This window comes from Chiroxiphia lanceolata, chromosome 11 (genome assembly GCF_009829145.1).
Source record: "Chiroxiphia lanceolata isolate bChiLan1 chromosome 11, bChiLan1.pri, whole genome shotgun sequence".
Taxonomy (NCBI): Eukaryota; Metazoa; Chordata; class Aves; order Passeriformes; family Pipridae; genus Chiroxiphia; species Chiroxiphia lanceolata.
The window spans coordinates 9,735,158-9,754,392 of record NC_045647.1 but is presented as its reverse complement, the minus strand read 5'-3'; the positions used below and the strand labels follow the sequence as shown (position 1 = coordinate 9,754,392).

Sequence of the window (19,235 nt, the reverse complement as noted above, 5' to 3'; positions counted from 1 at the left end):
AAGTAAACAGATGTGCTGCTGCCCAGTAAACCCAGCCTGGCAGCAAACTGTCTCCAGCAAAACAATAACAGCAAAGGAAGGTGTGAATTCACCTCCTCACCCCATTCACCTCCATGAGGTGTGAACTCTGGCCCCTTCTCCTGAAGTGAGGGTGAACTTCAATGTTTGGGCTATTTATAAAAAAACAAACAAAAATAATAAAACCCCCATGATATAAAGTGCAGTTTTCAGTAAATATTAAAAAAAAAAAGTACAGAAATCAGTTAATGTGCTTTTAGACTGCATGCTTACATGGTATGCAGTGCATTTAATATAATCTGAATATTTAAATTCAGGCATTTTTAAGGCACACGTTCTTCAGTGCCCAGGGTAAAGGTGGTGTAAATCTCTGGTCAAGGTGATGTTGTCTTATATGTTGAAACACATATTGCTATAGAGATGTGGATGGTCCTGTGCATGGTAGATGGAATGTTGACCCAGAGGTCTGGGGTTTGTCTGGGGCTCTGTTTTTCTTCATCAGATTGGCTTTAGGAAAGCCATTTCACCTCTGTTTCACCCTCAGCCAAGACACTTACATAATGGAACAATATCTAGCACTAATCTTGAGTGGAGAGTTTTCACACTACAAAATAAACGGGACAGAGTGTCATTAGTAGGCAAAATGGCCAAACAAGTTTTGTTCCAGGAACACTGCATTATCCAACTGTGTTGTCTTGGCACTGTATTATCATAAAGGTATTGAGTTTCCTTCTTTTTAGTTTGAATAAAAGTAATTATAGAAAAAACTGTATTTAATCTACCAGGATTTTCAAAATGCTGTTGCATTTCAAACCAGTTTTTTTCTGTAATCAAGTGAATTACTGAACTGGGTGTTTATACCATGTTTTTGATAAAGGACTTGGTTTTCTGAGAGCAGTGGTGTCATGGTAGCCAGGGACTGGCAGTCTAAAATCCCACCAAAGGTTTTTTACATGGCAAAAGCAGTTCAGAAGTTTATTCTTCATCTGTCTAAAGACCTGGTAGTCTCTGATCCTTCCTTTCTGCAGTAGGGGTTTCTATTTGCACTGACACGGTACTGGTGAACTTAAGCAGAGACTTTAAAGACAAACCCATGTTGTGGTTACAGCAAGGAGCCCACATCCCCTCTGCTTTGGTCATGTTGTTCCTGGCTGTGTAATAGCAGTCCTCAGCTGTTCCTGGGTTTTTGTTGCAGGATGGTCCCGACGTCGGTGGAGAGGCTCCGAGAGGGCCGGGGGATACTCGAGAAGGTGCTGAGGAGTGGTGCAAAGGTGTCCCAGAGACACGAATCCTCACCTACCTGTGACAGTGCTGTGGAGAAGGATGCAGGTAGGACAGTGAAACTTTTGGACGTTTGGTTGGTGGGAAATGATGGCCAACTTGTCTATGAAGTCAGTTGTATCTTCATCTTTAACATTATCAAAGTTGCTTTCTGCAAACCATACTTTATTGTTATTCACATATTGCTTGAGCCTATATCCCTATTCTGTTAGACCTGGAAGACCACTAGGTTTCTCCAGGGTTGGATTCTAGACTGCCTGCATCTTGGTTCTGACAGGGACAGCTTCGTTGTCCTTGGACAGATGTGCTAAGAAGGTGCTATCATTTAATTCTCATTGGCTGAACATTCACACAAATGTAATGTCTTGTTTCTGAGCATTTTAGGGCAAGTATGTATTTACTTCATTCCAAATCAGACTTTTTTCCCCCCAGTTGCAGTTAGGTGTATTTGAGACAACTTCTGAAAACTGGTGTCTCATCGAGGGTTTTCCTGGTTTTGTACACCTAGGCACATCTTTTCAATTCTTTTCCTTCATCCAGTCTTGAGAGGAAATCCTCTTCCCTATCAAAAATATCACAGTTTCATGGAACCCCACTGGGAGTCTCTTCCCTGTCTTTCCTGTACCATCGGAAGTGGCTTTCTTGGTGTTTATTTGGGTAGGCAAAATCCTGGCTCCTGCAACAGGCCTTTGCCCACTCTAACCCGTACATCTCTGGCTCTTCAGTCTCACCCTAAAGTTAGGCTGGAATTAAACTTTCATCTGCAGTGGTACATTCTTCTTTCTTGTTACATAAACCCCATCCCACTCTGAGCTGTGAAAACCTAATGCTGCAGCTGATAAAAGTCGTCTTGTCTCCTTCATCCCAGCACAGCAAAATAAGTTTTTTCTTCTTTTGCTTACTGTGGCAATTTCTTCAGCAGCTTGTTTAGATTCTAGTTTATATTCTTGTTTAGATTTTGTGAGCCACCTTCCCTCCCCCAGTTGCTGCTCTGCTTCTTCATGAAACAAACGGGTGGCTGAGTCCGTGCCGTTCCTGGTAGCACCTGGAATGGTGAAGATGCACATGTTCACTTGATGCTGTAACAGATAATATTGAGGGGAACTGAAAAATCCCAAACTTGGAGGTTTGCTGATGAGGCATGTAGGAATGAAATGGAATTTGTGTGCATTCCACGCTTCTGAGAACTGCAGCTGCTCCCAGCTAAAGCTGTCACTTCATATATGCTTTAGGTTGACACAGGCCAGTACTGCCAAGAAAAGCAGTTCTTCTTGTCATTCCTAGTGCAGGTATTGGGAAATGGGGAAGGGAAATGTTGGCTTTAGCTTTTAAGTTTACATAAAGCAAATTCAGGAAGGTCATAGTTTATTTACCCTTTGTAATTTAGTCTTTCAACTCCTCTTTAACTTGTCAAGGATTTTTCTAAGAACAGGCACTGGCAGTAAATTGTGCAGCTCTGCCGGCATGCCCGGCTGTTTAAAAAACAGTCTTTAGATTTCTTCTGATTCTCATACTTCTGTGAATCACAGCGATCTCCTGGATTGAACAGTTAGTCTCTTCAGTGCATGACTGCTTAACAAAACATGCCCCGAACTTCCAAATTTTGCCTTTCTGCAGTACTGGGAATGTCACCTACAGCAAGTCCAACAGCCACTTGCTGCATTGATGTCATTTCAGGAATGGAAGGTGGCACAGGACACGTGCTGGAAGCTTCACGCCCCAGTTTCTGTGCAGGTCTGTGCCCTGAGGAAAAAGGCTCCTGAGCCTCAAGAGCAGACGAGCTCTGTCCAGATCCTTGTTAGCTAAGCCAGCACTGTAGTGCAGCACAGAGAGGACAATGGCAGCAGAGCCAGAGACACTGCTGGCACTGGTGCTCGTGCCAGTGCAGCTGGGGCCAAAGCCAGACCTGTCTGGCAGAAGTACAGAGCGGACTGAGGCAGCGTGTCCTGTTTCATGACTGAGACACATCTGTCATATAAATTTGATACTAATACCAACAGTGTTTCACCAAGGCATTTCAAATCTGGCTGCTGAGAATCCCTGAGATGCTGCAGATAAACAACTCTCTGTCATTAGTCTGCAACAGAACTCTGATGGGAAGTCTCCTAGTCCCAGCAGCTTCCTCCTGAAGAAAGCAGGATCACCAGCCACGGTTACAAGGGTAGCAGCTGAAACATACACGGGGCTCAGGGGCTGGGTTGCTGCAGTAAGTACTTCTTGCCTACCCTTTGAGGAAAACCGGCCACAGGATCCTGCTGACAGCCCTCCAAGAAGGGACAGTTTTGTCTCCTGAGCTGTAACTGTATCCATTGTGGATTCCTGTAACCAAGGCTGAGTGGGAAATTGCCAAGATCTTAGAAACCATCTTCTGCCTCTGGTATCCTGCTGAGGAGCCAGGGGAGCCCAGGCTGTGTCCATGCTGAGTCTCCAGGTGTGGCCATTCAGACAGGCTGGTCCAAGGCAGATGGGCTTTGTGCTGAACCAGAGTGCACTGGGGTGAGGGGAGTAGCCCTTCTTCACACATGTGGCTGTTTGTATATGTTAAGGTCTCCCAGTTGTCTTCTGCTGGGACTCTTCAGCTTCTGGAATGCTGATGGCTGGGGAGGCTGCTCTGGTCTCAGCTGCTGCTGGATGCAGAACACGAGGGCTGGGCTGTCGGTGGTGCTGTTTGAGAGGGAGCTCTGTCCGGCCTCAGTCCAGAGGGTGAGGTTTAACATGCTGCCTGTACATTGCAGACACAGCAGAAGGAGACACTCCAGAAGCCCACAAAGGACCAGCAGTTTACAGTCCTTCTCGGTACAGCTACCAGGTAAATGTTTTCCCGTATTATCTGCACATTCTGAAACAAAACCTTTAAAGAGATAAGGGGGAAACTGCCCTTGGCTGCCAATTGTTCCCAGTCCTGCTGCATTAAGTACCTTCATCATGAGAAAGAGGTAGGAAACGTGAAAGTCAATCTGACATGCCTTTTCTTTTTTTTTCCCCATGCCTTGTTCAGCTGCTGCAGTCTGACAGTCCCCAGGCAGAATCACAGACCCTGCTCCAGCAGAGCTCCTCCCCGTACAGAGGGCACCTCGCGCCGTCTCCTGGATACAGCTACCGAGCAGCAGCACAGAGGACAGGACACGGCCTCTCCCATGGTTCCTCAGAAACATCCCTCTCCTCCACCTCGTACTCCAGCCCTGCCCACTCGGTCTCCACAGACTGCTCTGCCCTGTTTGCAGGGACCTCGGGGTATTTCAGCAGCCAGCAGCACTCTGGCAGCGTCAGCAGCAGCCTCCTGAGGAAGAGCTGCCCCGCGGCTGCCAGCCCGGCACAGCAGACAGCTGTGGACTCTCTCTCCTCCGAGTCGGGCTCCCAGCCCTGCACGGGTGTGTCGGGCTCCTCCTCCGCTCCCCAAAGTGCTCGCTCACTACAGTCAGACTTGCGGACTATCAGTCTGCCCAACTCCGGGCAGTCTGTGCTCTACCAGGGCTCCCGGGGCGCAGTGATTTCCAGTGCACAACACTATCCACACCGCGGGGGAGGCAGTGTCCACCAGTACAGACTGCAGCAGCTTCAAGGTTCTGGAGTAAAGACTCAAACAGGACTTTCCTAGGGCTGCCTGGACTCCAGGAGGACAAAACTGCCCATAGCTCCTTCCAGTCACCTCTGGAAGTGGCTCCTGGGCCGGCGTTGGGAGCTTGCACCTGATGCTGGGGTGCCAGGGGTCAGAGGCTGAGGTCTGAAACGCACGGGTGAGATTTGTGAGCAGTATTGGCCTCTGGCCTGGTAGGAGAACGCAGATTTCTCTGAGGCAGAGACTGTAGCAAAGCAGTTCCCTGATGCGTGGGTACATTGCAAAAACAAAAACAAAAAAAAAGGAAAAAAAAAAAAAAGCAAATGGTTCAAGTGCAATGACTGTGGCACAGCCTCTGTCTCTGGTCCGTGCCCATGGCCATAGTCACTCATGCAGCACGGACACCGTTTTGAATTTGAAAGCAGTTTAAAGGAAACGTTGGGGGAAGTTAACTCCAATCTCTTTATAGGTCAGGTTCTCAGTGCGTTCTGGGGAGGGCTTTAATCCGTTACGATCATTCCAGTCACAAGCAGATGAGCGCACACAGCTGCCTTTGGGCCTGGGTCACCACTGCCACTGTCAGAGCTTTTTCCAGGACAACAGAGTCTCCGCAAATGTGAACTAGCACAGGAGGGAGGGGGTTGGAGAGTGTGCCTGTCGCTGCAGAGGGTCTGGGGTGCGCTGTCATGTGCTGCTTCCTTGCAGGGCTATCATGAACGAGTGTTCTAAGGTCGCTTAAGGAGTCTGTGAACAGGAGCACGGCCGAGGCTGTGCTGTCACATGCCGCCGTGCCAGGGGTCTCTGGCTGCCGGTGTGGAGACACGTGGGGAGTGACCGAGGGCCTGATCAGGCAAGTGATGCTGCAGTGCACAGGGGGCTGCAGGCAGAGGAGCGGGGGCTGCCGAGGGATGGTGCTGGGGTGTTGGGTGCAGACCCTGGTCTGTGCCGAGCCAGAGGCTCTTGGGGCAATGCCATGTGGGGTCCTTCCCAGCCACCGTCACCCGCCGAGCGTGGCAGGAGAGCCAGCCCAGACACAGTGCGCTGTCTGTTCAATTCCATACGATTGCCAGCTTCTTTCTCACTTGTTTACTGTAATATCGGGCGTGTTTTTATTTATCTAATTTTATATTCAGTTATAACCATAGTAGGTTAGCTAATATATGACAGGTGTCATCCCTGGTGCTGCAGTGGAACTTCTCCTTTCTCTTGGATAACATAATGCTGTGAGTCTGTCTCCCCTGTCCTTTCAGATGCACAGTCTTCTTCCTCTTTTTTTAGGACTGTTACAGGTTTCTCTAATTCACAATTGAAATCAGGTGTTTGTTCAGCCTAGGGGAGACTTTTAAAATATTGAAACAAAGAGTAACTTTCTCACACTGTCTGGCTGTGAGCGTGTTGGGATGGAACTTGTCACCCCGCAGTTGGGTGTCTGTATACTGTATAAAATAGGTGTAAACTTCACTTGGCTTAGCCCTGGGGGTGCAGCCTCCCCTTTCGTGCTCTGAGCAGCACGGGGCAGGCAGGCTCTGCCCTGCCAGGCGACGAGAGGGGGCCGGGGGGCCCTGCCCAGAGGCTTCAGCACCTTTGGGCACAGCAGGGGGGCAGGAGGGAGGGGCCCTGGAAAGCTCTAGGAAAGGTGGGGGCTGTAGCTTCTTACTCTAGTGGAGTTTTTACACCATGCTGTAACATTTGAACTTTCACAAGAGATGTAATAATTTTGATAATAAAAATACTTAACTTGAAAACCGGTATTTTTGCATTTCTTTCTGTTTCCTTACCACCCTGAGCCCTGGTGCCCAGGATGTGGGGTGAGGGAGTGGAGGCATATTGGTCTCCCTTTCCTGTCCCTGCAGGGTAAGCAGATCTTCACGGGAGCAGCCCTGCAGACCTCCCTTCTGCCAGCATTTTGGGTGAAGCCAGGGGCTGCTTCGGGAGCTGCTGTTCCTGAGGGAAGGAAATGCCCTGAGCTTCTGGCTGGGGTTGTGAGATTGTGGCTGTGCTGCTGTTCTTGCTCATCTTGGGAGGAGATGGTGTGGAGGATGTCCTCTGCACCACTGCACCTGCTTCAAAACCTGGTTTCTGGTGTGCTGGTAGCCAGGGTTTTCATGTTGCTTGCCTTTTCCTTAGGAAGCCTGAGATGGGCTGAGCCTGGAGGGGGGCCCACCACGTGTTGCCTGCAAGTGCTGGTCTGAGATGCCCATGGTTGGTGTTTGACTGCCCTCACAATGAGAACGTTCCCCCTGACACCTTGTGGGACAGTGTCTGTTGTGGCTCATCCTGTCCCTGTGCATCCCTCAGAAGAGTCTGACTCCGTCTCCTGTACTGCCTCCCCAAAAGCAACTGTGGGCAGCACCAACCCCCCCACTTCTCTCCCAGCAGCTGACCCAGCCCGCCACTCAGCCATCTGCCAGTGCAGGGCTCACCCGGGCTCCAAGCACGTCCTGTGCCGGCGAGACCAGAGCTGGCCAAAGCTCTCCAGATGTCCAAGAGTTCCCCATGCTGCCCTCACACAGCCTGGAATACATCCCTGCTCCTCTACCAGAGCACGCCGCTGGAACAACCAGCCATGTAAGTTGTTTTTTTCCATCAAGACACTGGAATTAGATGAATTTGGGGAGGCTGCTATCAGCCTGTGTCTGCCTGTGAGCTGACAGACCACTCGTGGCAGAAGGGACAGGTTCAAAAGCTCGTAAGGATGAATGGGATCCCTGTCCCACCTCCTGCCTTGCCACAGAGTAGGACCCTTTCCCTGGGGACTTGCTTTGGCCATGTGGGTGGAGGCTCAACCCCACTGGGCACAGGGAGGGCTCTCCACCCTCCCTTCCCCACCCTCCCTTCCCCACCACAGCTCGGACACCCATGTGGGGTCCTTTGACCTTGCAGACCACCTCCTCTGTGTTGGCGGTGCCGGCAGGAGCCCATCCCAACCCTCCCCACACCACAGGGCTCCGAGCTTGTCTGGTTTGAATTATATTTTTCAATAAGGTTTTGTGAAACACTGTATCAAACTTTGTACTAAAATACAGATATATTACAGCTACTGTATTCCTTTCTCCACTGATTTTTCTTGTTTTGTTTTTCCAATTCAGCTGGCAACAGCACTCACAAGCTGGCAAGGCCCAGGTGCTGCCAGGCGCAGGGGGTTCCTGCTGACCTGGTTCCAGGGGGGCAGCTGCCGGAGGGAGGTGGGCACCGCCAGGCTCACGGCACCCACGCCGTCCCGGGTGACTTTGGTTCCCAGATCCAGATGGTATTTCGGCACAGCTCCATCCCTCACCGCCACCCTGCAGGGCCTCAGGGCACCACTTACCTGCTCCCACCAGCCCCTGGTGCCCGCTGAGGCGATGGTTCCTGCAGAGCACTTGATGCCGTCCCTCAGCAGCCTGCATGCTCTGTGGCCCCATCCCGAGACCCACTCTGCTCCCTGCTCCCCGGCCTTGCCCAGTGCCTGGGTCCAGCCCTGCCAGGGCCCCCTGGGGGCCCCCCCCTTCCCGGGGCCCTGCGAGGAGCCTCGGCTGCTCGCACTGAGACGCGGCCAGTGCTGAGGACTTTATTGCATTGCGAGGGCTGCGGTGACCCAAGGCCCTGTGGCCAGGGGAAGCCCACACACACCGGTCTGGCCTGCAGAGCCACAACCGGGCTGCGGCCGCCCGCGCCGGGGTGTCGGTGCCGGCTCTGGGGTGCTGTGTGGGGGCCATCGGAGCCGGGCAGCTGCCCCCGGCTCCCCGCGGGACAGCGAGGTGCAGCCAGGAGGCCGGGTGGGCACAGGAGGGCTTGGGTACCCCCGGCCACGCCGTCACCAGTGGAGATAAAGCACCGTATGGGGAGGGAAGGCGTTTGGCAACAGCCCGCGGCCGGCTCGGGGAGGGGTCTGGCGGGAGGCGGGGGGTCCTCCTGCACCCGCCCAGGGGGTTTTGCATGTTCAGCTGCTCCCACTTACCAGGGCTTACATTCAGCGACGGAGCGTGTCGGGTGTCCCATGGCCGGCAGCAGCGAGGCCCCGGCCACACGCCAGGAAGCACCGCGTCCTGGGGCCGGGCTCCCGGGGTGGGGGGCGAGGGGGTTCGAGTCACTTTACCCTGTTTAGAGAATATGAATTTACATGTAAAAGTAGGGGTTGGGCCCTATCCCGGCCACCGGGTCCCCTGGCCGTGGAGATAGGATCACGGAGCTGTACAAAATGGGAGTGGGGAGGGGTCCGGGACCCGGAGCAGCCGGCACGGGGCGTCACTGGGTGCGCGTTCGGGTGGGAGGCAGCAGGTCAGGAGTCCTGGGGATGTAGAAATCTGTTAAAAACTCCGAGACTGTTTTTTCCTTGAAACAAAACCGCAGTTGGATGCTGTTCTTGAACGAAGCGCGTTTCAGGCATCCTTCCCCGGCGGCGGCCCGCGGGCAGCGCGGGGTGCGGAGCTGGCGGGGTGCGTGGGATGGCGGTGCCGGCGTGGACATGGAGGTGGCCGTGGATGCGGCGGGCGGGCGGCGCATCCCTGGCGCGGGCGGCGGGGCCCGGGGGGCGGCGCGGGACGCTGTGTGGCCGCTGGCAGCAGACGAAGGGCAAGAGAGGGAGGGAGCGCCCAGGCTGCCGGCCATGGGAAGAGGGTCCTGCTGCGGAAGGTCGGCCTTATATCCTCTGTGGGGAGAGCACAGCGGGTCGAGGACGGTGTTGGGCAGGTCTTACTGCACCATCGTGCCATCAGCACATGCCTGTCCCCGTCCCTGCCGCGCCCCACCCCGTCCCTGCTGACTCCCTTCCCCATTGCCCCCAGCCTCGCTGCCCGCACAGACAGGGTTCCCCCATCCCAAGCCACACAGCACACCCAGACACGCCACACAGTCAGGGCCAGGGGACAGGACAGTGACACTCAAGACTTACCGCAGTGCCAACAAAATCTGTGGAAACAGAAGAGACGGGTGTCAGGCAGGACAGAGGCTCGGCAGCCCGCTCCGCTCCCACCCTGCCCAGCCTGCTTCGCTTTGTAGGTGGCAGTTAAGCCCATGGGACCCTTTCCAGGATGCTGGAGGGGCCAAACCCCCCAGGCTGTTCCCACCCAGGATCCCCCCAGGGCCCTGGGACCCTCGGCAGCGTGGGTCTCACCTTTGCTCTCTGTCTTGAGCTCCTCGTGCAGTAGGTCGTTCTGCCGGTTGCCGAGGACAAAGGCCAGGAAGGAAAGGATGAGAGCGTTGAGGATGCCGATGATGGCCAGGATGTAAGCCCAGCGCACGGAGCAGTCACCCAGGGAGTATTTCCCTGTCTTCTCCCCGCACATGTCCCGTATGGTCTCTGCATCCCAGCCATCAGGAAAGATCATACAGCCCAGCACCAGGCAGAGAGCTGCAAGGGGGAGAGGAGGGGAGGCATCAGAGGGGACACGGGGTGGCAGTGCCAGGCACTGAGCCCCCCAGTCAGTGCATGAGTGCAGCCCACGCCTGTCAGGGAGCCCACCTTGGCCCCATGACAGCCAGGTGACATGGCAGGAGACAGCCACCGCTGCCCCGGCAGCCCCAGGGACTGGGTTTGCACGTGGCTGCCCCAAATCTTGCCCACGCACAAATGGGAGCTTCAGGGTCTTGGTTTCTTCCAGCATCAGTCACAGGATCAGTGGTTCCCCATGGGCTTTCTTCATCACTGCAGACTCCCTGCATGTGGGCAGGAGCTACCAGGCAGGAGCTGCGGGCAGGGATGCTGCGTGCTGAGAGGATCGTCATCCCCAGGAGCCCCTGCACCCAACATCCTGCAAGCACCGCTCCCAGAGGGGTCACCTTCCCAGTGTGCCTCCATCCTGCACGCTCCATGCTGAGCAAGGAGACATCAGGAAACACAGGGAGGGAAATGCCAACACAAAGCCTGTGACTGTCAAGGTAAGAAGGTGACGTTTTTTCTAACTACAGCAAGTATAAAAGCTCCTTGCCCGTATCAGCTGGGAAGGCTAAAAATAGTAATGATGTTGGCTGGGGTGCCCTGCAGGTATTTTTGCCCTGAGTTAGGGAAGAACCAAGAAGCTTGTGCCAGCACCAGTGAGGAATTATCTCCCCATCCCTTACTGCTGGAGGGACAGCAAACACCCTGCAGGCACGAGTGCTGTAGCAGTGGCCCCAGGGGAGGGCAGCTGGTGGTCTGGCACAAGCTCTCCAGGTGCTGGCATGTGCTTTGAGCTGCTCTCAGGAGGGAAGGAAAATCCCAGAAGGGAGGGAAGCACGTGCAGGGCATCACACCAGGAGCAGGTATTGCCCTCACATCCTGATAAGCTGCACCCAGAAAAGAGCAGGGACACTGAGGCGAGTAGTCTGTGCTCTGGCACATAATGTCACGTGCCAGCTGCTGCCTGGTCTCTGCCTCCTCCGTCCACATCACAAACCTGCTCTGTAGAAGTGTCTTTGCAGGCAGTGGTGAGCCCTACATGCTGATTTAGGGGCGTGCACAGCCCTGGTTCCACCCTGGCACTGCATGGCTGCACAGGAGCCGACAAGCTGGCACCTCCAGTACATCATCACCAGGGATTCCCAGCCAAGCACAGCGTGTCTGGGGGAGCTCCCTGCCTGCTGGGACTGGGCCAGCCCCAAACCATCCCTCTGCAAGGAAGTACAATCAGCACCAATGCCGTGCTCTGCGTGGTAAATGGTGAGGTGCAGCCTGGCCTGATGCTGACCTGGGCACCTTGGGGCAGGATAGCATTAATTCAGCCAAGGGCCTGAAACAAAGGGGAGCAGGTGCAGCAAACCTGTGCCAGGGACTGTTCCTGTGAAAGCAAGATGCTAAGAGGATTTTAGGATCCACTGAGCTCCCAGTGCAGTGCAGTGTGAAACAAGCTAAGGTGCTCTGTGGCCATCCCTGGCAAGGGGGTGGGTTTGTCCCTGCAGCTCAGAGCAGCTCAGTGCTCTCTTCTTCCCATCTGTCCTACATGTTCCCAGCAGCAAGCCGAGTCCTCTGCTCTGTCACAAGCAATTCCCTTTTCTGCATGTCCCCAGCCCGCCTGATGTCCTGGAAACACCTTCCCGTGCCTGCAGCAAGGAGTGACATTGAAGAGCGGACCAAGAACAAGGAGGGGATCCCCACATGGTCCACAGGCCTCAGCACTGCCCTCTGCAACAGCTCTGAGGGGTGCAAGATTGGGGCTCTGCCTGCACCTGCCTCCCAATGCCCCAAGATCCCTTGCAGACCTGCAGGAAAACCTTGATTTTTGTTTAAAACAACCTATTTCTACATCTTGCAAACACATGAAAAACACCAAGTGATGACTCCTACTAGAGCCGCTATTAAATAGGAAAAAATAACCCAACTCCCATCCATTTTGCTTTTAATTCCTGTTCTTCTGAGGGTGTGGTGCGAGTCCTCACTGACAGTGGCACCAAGGATGACTGGCTACTCTGTCACACCCCACAGCTGCCATCCTTCTCCCAGGCCCTGGGCTCCAACTCCCTCTTCTAGAGTTTTCCCAGTTGGAAAGGCATTTCAGTGATTGCTGGGGGAGGGTGTATGCGGAGGGAGGATGATCCTGCTGGGGCTGGGGTTCTGGCCCCAGGAAAACTAGCATTTCTTGGCTTGGTTTTACAGCTGGTTCATGGCTTCCCACTCCTCAGTGCTCCCTTGTCAAGGTCCTCTAGAAATGAAACGGGCATCTCAAGGGCTTTTGATATCCTTGCAAAAGAAATTAATCAAAGGGAATGTAACATTATGACTCAGGCTGCAACACAAGAGGAGGCTCCTCCCGGCAGGATAACATCTCCTGGTACAAGGTGCATTTAGCTAATTTGTCTGAGTAGCCCCATGTTTGCTGAGTACCATGGCTATCCCAGTACTGCACCTGCCCTGAGCAGCTGTGCCTGCAGCATTAAAATCTGATTTTTTAATCACTTTTTCTGTCCAGTTTAGTCTGCAGGTGTGGGTGAAGACTGGCTTTTACTGCTTTTGCCTGCCATGGGTGGAAGGAGCTCAGGACATGCCCTGCAGCTGAGAGATGTGGCCTCCCCCTGAGCACGGGCACACAGAGCATCACACCACCCCAGGACACGCAAACTGGAAAATGTGGGGTAACAGGGGGGAAAACAGCAACCACTGGGGCCCAAAGAGGCTTGTTAAACCTGGTGTGGGGACAGTGAGCCCCAAGCCTCCGGGGAACAGGGGCTGGGCTGTGATATTGGGGTCTGGAGTGGCTGCTTCTCACTAGAAAACCTCCTGAGATCTGATCACTGAAGGGAAAGGGGACAAACACAGCCGCCCTCCCTTCCCATAAAAGCTGAAATCCCTCAAAAATAAATGAACACTAAGGACAGGGTGCTCAGGATGAGTAGCACCGGCCATTTACACAGACACGAGCTCCCTTACGGCATTTTGCTCCACAGGCCGTTTCCGTGCCAAAAAATCAGCAGGATTCAGAATAGAGTTATGAGTTTGTATGAATCAGAACTGACAGTTACTTTATCTGGAACAACAGTTAAGGGATGTAAGCTCCAGGACACGAGCGGCTCCGAAACGCGCGGCTCAGCCCCTCCCTGCGAGTACACAGGCACATTAACAGCCGCTACGGGAGGGACGCGCTGCCGTGCAAACCCCGGGGCTGCTGCCGCCGAGCACACGGCGCCGGCTGGATGCAAGGAATAGGCTGAATCCCTGCTCCTGTCCCCGCTGCAAGGCAGGAGTGGCAGTGGAAGGAGGGGGGAGTCTTCAGGAAAGCTTTTTTGGGGGGCAGAAGACGGTAATTGATCAAAGGCTAAGGTTTTTTGCGGTGATGTAATTTTTGCTGCAAGGTCGGCAGGTGGAAGTGGTTCACCTGAAAGATCATATTTTGGCAATATTTCTCCCTTGGACAGAGAAAGGGTTTGAGGATACAGGACAGAATCACAGAATCACGGGATAGTTAGGGTTGGAAGTGACCTGTGGAGATCATCCAGTCCAATCCCCCTGCTGAGGCAGGGTCACCTAGAGCAAGTTATATAGGAATGCATCCAGGTGGGTTTTGAATGTCTCCAGACAGGGAAGCTCCATGACCTCTCTGGGCAGTTTCATTCCCAATAGCTGTCCAAGTTACACTCCAAGCTGGTTTGGAGCAGTGGTATCTGCCTCAAATTTTTTCATTACGAAAATCAATTAATGACTTTTATATCCATGAAAACAATTGTTTTGAAACCTCAAACTCTAGGGAGGAGTTGGCTCTCCAGCAAGTCCCAGTCAGGAAGATGAGCCTGTCCTGATGTGGCTCAGCAGAGCCACCACATCGTTGCCAGCACCACGGAGCGTTTCAGGGCTGTGGTGCTGGGGCCAGACCCTGCTCTCCCTTGGGGCTGAGGCGACATCCCCACACCACACAGCCCTGCCACGCACAGCCCAGCACCTGCCAATGGGCTTCCTCAGCACTCCTCTTCCCGGACATGCCAGAATGATGCCCTGCAAGGGGCAGAAGGTGGCAAACACGGCTGAGATGCAGAAGATGAAGCCGCTGCTCAGGGCTCTGCCTCTGCTCCCAGCCCTCAGAATGGCCCATCCCAGAGGTAAGTGTAGCTCTGAAGGGAGTCTCCCAAAGGAGAGAAGGGCTCAGATGGATATGTATTACCAGATTGTCCATCAGGTAAGGTGCCTGGACATGGCATAGTCAACTCCAAAGTGCTATGGACAAGGACAAACCCCAGCCCTACTGTCAAAGGCATGACCCTGGATGTCATGCATCCCCAGGGGAGCTGCAAGGTCTCACCACACTGACTGCTGGACCTGAAGCACAGGGAAACACCTTAAAATGTGGCCAGTCCATTCCTACATGCAAGAGGGATGGTGTGCTCAGCTGGCTGCCTCTTTTGACCCTCAGTAGATTGTAAGTACAAAACTGAAGACCCCCTGGAAACAGAGCCCTGGACCCACTCAGAGTGACTGTCCTGATGGGAAGCATGTGGATGCAGAGTCACACAGAGGTGGTTGGGCTCTCTTACTCTGGATTATTTGTGGGCACCAAGACAAAGCTTGGAGTTAACTCACAGGGTGACTGTGCCTTATGCTACAGCAGAGGATCAGGAAATCGGAGGAAATGCTCAGACTCCCGGGAAGCCTCCCCAGTATGTGGTGGTGGTGTATTCCTATGCTCCAGTCTCCTGCAGATGGATCCTAAGGGGAATTACCATCACAGCCCACTTCTCTTCAAGTAAGCATCATCCCATGGGACTTTCTGAAGGAGCTCCTCCACTAATTTTGAGTACTGGGGTGGCACCAGGTGCTGTCAGTCACACAGTTGCTGACGTGCTCATGTTAAGGGCCCATCTCTGGTTTTGTAACAGAAGGATTTAGCAAAATCTCGTTTTGCGTTACTGGGATTTCGAACAGGGCAGATGGCCACGTTCTATTTGCGATAAAGCAGAGTCTTTCCTCTTAATTAGATCCAGTTTCTTCCTAGGGGGGCAGTGGCTTTTGAGCTGGAGCTTTCTGTCAAGCTCTAATTAAACTCTGCCTTGATTGCTGTCCACTAATTAGACATTGATGATTTAAACTTTTTTTTTTTTTTTGAAAGAGATCCTGAATTCCTCATCCCCCTCCCCCACATTCCTGCACTTGATTTTTCTCTTCTGCAGAGCCCATCCATGCCCACACTCAGCAGCCCTGTACTCTGCACTGGACATCCCAGAGGGACAGGGTGGGGACACCTCTGCCCCATCTCTCTGCCCGTCCCCTTGTTACCTGGTTTTCACCAGTGAGACCAAGAGACTTTGGGTCTCACTGTTGCTGTAGTAGTGCAAGTCCTCCTTCAGCTAAAGCCTCATCGAGGCAGGAGGAATGTCCTTCCCTTCTCTGCCCCTCCAAGCCCTCTCCTCTGGCACAACCCTCCAACCTCCCAGGCAGATGAATCTCCAAAGTTTGCCACCATGCTGTCCCAGAGCCTGCATCAGGCTGCTGCCCTACTCATGAGATCTGGCCCCTGTGTGCTCTCCATGGGTCACAGCAGCTCCTCCTCCATGCACAAAGTAACACATTCACCTGCAGCTATCTCTAACATGCCCACAGAAGTTCAGCCCTGCCCAATGCTCCAGGATGAGACTCCCTCTTGCTGGGACACACCACGCCACCATCTCTGTGTCCTGACCCTCCCTGACAGGGACACCAGCCTGTCCTGCAGGACAGGAGCTCTCTTGTGCTGCCCAGTCTCAGGGCAGAGTGCAGGGACAATCTCTGTTAATGCTGCCTTGGACTTTCCCCAGCACAGAGAGGCCATGGAGCCGTGCTGCTGTGGGAGAGCTCCAAGACAGCCTGGCCCAGCTGGGGCCAGAGGAGCTGATCCATGGCCCCAGCAAAACACATGCTTGGGGTTCACAAGTGCCACTATGAGCAACGCATGTGTAACCACAAGGTGCAAAGTGTGAGCAGGGACAAGCCCCAGGGCAGGACAAGGAGTATCCAGAGCTGACAGCACAGGGTGCTGTTGTGGCCATCAAAACTTGAGCCAGGGCAGGACAGGAGGCAATGGGGAGGAAGCTCAGAGCTGCCTCGAGTGCAGTGCCCTCCACCACACAGCTCCCTGTGCAGCAGCAGCACTCGGGTGCTCCAAACCACTTGATTAAGCTGCTGACAATCATTGGTAGGATTTGGGCTCTGAGCTTGCTTTAAACTGATAAATCTTCAGGACAGGGAAAATTAAAGATGAGGGAATTTCCTGATAAGCCAAGGCAGCTCCTGGTCTGACTGTGGTCCTGATCTGGGTGACGAGAGGTCAGGCTTTCCAGCCCCAGCCAGCTGCAAGGGAGAGAGCTGGGCTGGCTGCAAGGCCCTAGCACGGAGGGGCTACATCCTTCCACATCAATGACTGGGGCCCTGCTCACAGAGGGGACAGACTGGGTCCTTTCATTAGGAATAAGGGCTGCTCTGGGTCCTTCCAGTGGAAGTTCTGGGTCTATTCACACTTTGTATGTAGTGGAGAGTAACGGTGTCTGTCTATAGTTCATAAAACTGGACAGAGAAGGAAGTGAAGGATCCCCCTACCAGGGAAAGCTCAGCATCACTTCTCAAGGTCTTTCTCCAAAAAGGACAGACTCTCTGTTAGGACAGGTTGGAGGCCTGTGCACAAGGGATACTCAGGATCCTTATTAGTACAGGCATCAGGTCCCCTTCTGGAGAAAGATTTGGATTATTGTATGGTGCCACTTTGAGGAGTGAGTCTATGAGGGTCTTGGGGCACATCTACAGTGGGGTTTAATTTGTGGAGGGAGCTAAAGAGAATCTATAGACGGGGACACTTTTGGGGGCAATGACTGGGCTTGAGCCTGTGGTCATGCCTGAGCAGACCTCAAGGTAAATGTATAGTGTGTCCCCATGGGAAGCACTGGAGAGAGCTCAGAAAGGCTTGTCCTCACAGCTCTTTCATGATGCAGGAGGGAGGGGGCCTGGGCACAACATGTCTTTAAGAGGGAGCTGAAGGGTCTGTCTGTGCACAGGTGCTTTTACAGGGCTGGGGGATCCATGCATGGGCTCCTGCCAGTGATGAGGTTCCTTCAGGCACTGGGGATTCCCCTAAAGTGAGTATCCCTTGGGGACAGGCTTGCTCAGTTATGTCCCTGGGGCTGGTTTGACAGAAAGGCTAGTCCCTGATGTGGACTGTCCTGGGGTGTCTGCATCCCCAGGGGCCTGATCCCAGGTCCAATGTGTCCTAGGCCATCTTGCAGTTGGTCCTTGATTCTGTCAGTCCCTGTTGTAGGGTGTCCCAACACTGGTTCCTGACTGGGGTGTCCCAAGGCTGGTCCCTGGCCCAGGATGTCCCGAGGTGCTCCAAGGCCAGTGGCTGGCTCAGCTTTCCTGAGGTACTCCAGGCTGCCCAGCTGGCCAAGGCCAGCTCCTGTTCCGGGATCCCCTAAGGGGAGTCCCTGATCCAGCTTTCCTGCTGTGTCCCGGTGAGTCCTGTGGTTCCCTGGAGTCAGACCTTCCTGGGGAACTGCAGGTTCCAGAGCCCAGAACAGGTGCAAATTCCTGGTGCTCTGTTAGTGCTAGTGCCTGGCCTGGGTGTCCCAGGAAGCCCTGGAGTGTCCTGAAGACACTTCTTTGCTGGCATGTCCCATGGCCCGACAGTGCTTGTACCCTGCCCAGATTCCTTGAGCAACCCCAGTGTTCCCTGAAGCCAACCTCTGCCTGGGGAGCCCCAGGCACCAGTGTCAGCACCTGTTCCTGGTGCTCTGTGAGTGCCAGTTCCTGCCCTGGGTGTCCCAGGAAGTCCTGGGATGTCCTGGGCCTGGCTCCTGGCTGGGATACTGTAGGGTTACTTGTACCCAGTACTTGTACCAGAACCCAGCTTTCTTGGGCAGCCCTAGTGTTGTTTGTGGCCAGGGGATACTAGGGAGCCCTGGGTGGCAGTGTCCCCAACTGGTGTCCATTCCTGGTAGTCTGTCAGCACTTGCACCCGGCCTGGGTGTCCCAAGGAGCCATGAGGCTGGATCCTGGAACCACGGCCCCGCAGTGCTTGGACCCAGCCCAGCTTCCTTGAGCAACCTCCGTGCTCCCTGCAGCCAGAGACCCCACTACCAGTGCCAGGTCCTCCCGGAGTGCCCCACACCCGGCGCTGCCCACATTCCCCCCGCCCATCGCCCGCCGCCAGGCCCGGGGCGGGCCGGTGCTCCCGGTGCCGGTGCTCCCGGTGCCGGAGCGTACCTGCCAGCAGCTGCATCCAGGCGCAGATCTTGTAGACGGTGGCGGTGTTGCAGAAGAAGAACAGGGCGAAGCAGGTGATGCAGCCCAGCGTCAGCACCATGGAGAGCAGCACGAAGAACGCGGCCGCCTGGAAGGCGCCCGAGGGGATGGTGCTGAAGTCGGTGAAGGAGCCACGGCACGACAGCTCCCGGCCCGCCAGCCCGCTGCCCACGCAATAGTGGAACAGCCCGAAGTACCCGGGCTTGGGCGTGTTGACGCTGTCGCCCACCCAGTAGGGCTGGATGAAGACCACCACGTTGATGATGGCGAAGCAGATGGTGAAGATGGCCCAGAGCACGCCGATGGCGCGCGAGTTCCGCACGTAGTTGTCATGGTACAGCTTGGAGGCTTCCTGCGAGGGCAGCATCCTGCCGGCCGCCACTGCCGGAGGGCGGGAGGGGCCGGGACGGCGGGGGGCCCGCCCGGGGTCGGCGGGGCGGGGGGGGCCGCGGCCTAAGAGCGCCCGCGGGCTGCCGGGCCCTGCGACACCCGCGCCGCCATCTTGGCTGCCGCCTCTGCGCCCCGCGCGCTCCCGCCGCGCGCGCGCGGCCGCGCGCCCCCCGCCACTGCGGAGCCGAGCCCGAGCCCAGCCGAGCCCGGCCGTCCTGAGCCGAGCCCAGCCCAGCCCAGCCTGAGCCGAGCCCGCCGCGCGCGCCCCCCAGGGATCGGGCTGCTCCGGCCGCCTTCGGCTGCGCCCGCCTCGGGCTCGGGTCGCCTCGCGACGGGCAG

At 54.9% G+C, this 19,235-nt stretch overlaps 2 protein-coding genes across 2 annotated transcripts in view; one reads left to right on the top strand and one right to left on the bottom strand.

The window, feature by feature from the left end:
* SETD5 (SET domain containing 5) overlaps positions 1-6,603 on the top strand; it is a 65,135-nt gene extending 58,532 nt beyond the window's left edge. Inside the window, exons 22-24 of the mRNA XM_032698852.1 lie at positions 1,214-1,347; positions 4,035-4,108; positions 4,298-6,603. Of these exons, the coding sequence (XP_032554743.1) occupies positions 1,214-1,347; positions 4,035-4,108; positions 4,298-4,897 (808 nt within the window). The 3' untranslated portion in view covers positions 4,898-6,603. The remainder of the gene's footprint in view (positions 1-1,213; positions 1,348-4,034; positions 4,109-4,297) is intronic.
* A 1,212-nt stretch (positions 6,604-7,815) lies between these two features.
* On the bottom strand, positions 7,816-19,037 carry LHFPL4 (LHFPL tetraspan subfamily member 4). The gene is made up of 4 exons (XM_032698912.1): positions 18,468-19,037; positions 9,954-10,190; positions 9,732-9,748; positions 7,816-9,488 (listed from the first exon to the last, which is right to left on the bottom strand). The coding sequence occupies exons 1-4, from the start codon at positions 18,871-18,873 to the stop codon at positions 9,480-9,482; spliced, it is 669 nt and encodes a 222-aa protein (XP_032554803.1). The 5' UTR covers positions 18,874-19,037; the 3' UTR covers positions 7,816-9,479.
* Between the last annotated feature and the right edge of the window lie 198 nt (positions 19,038-19,235).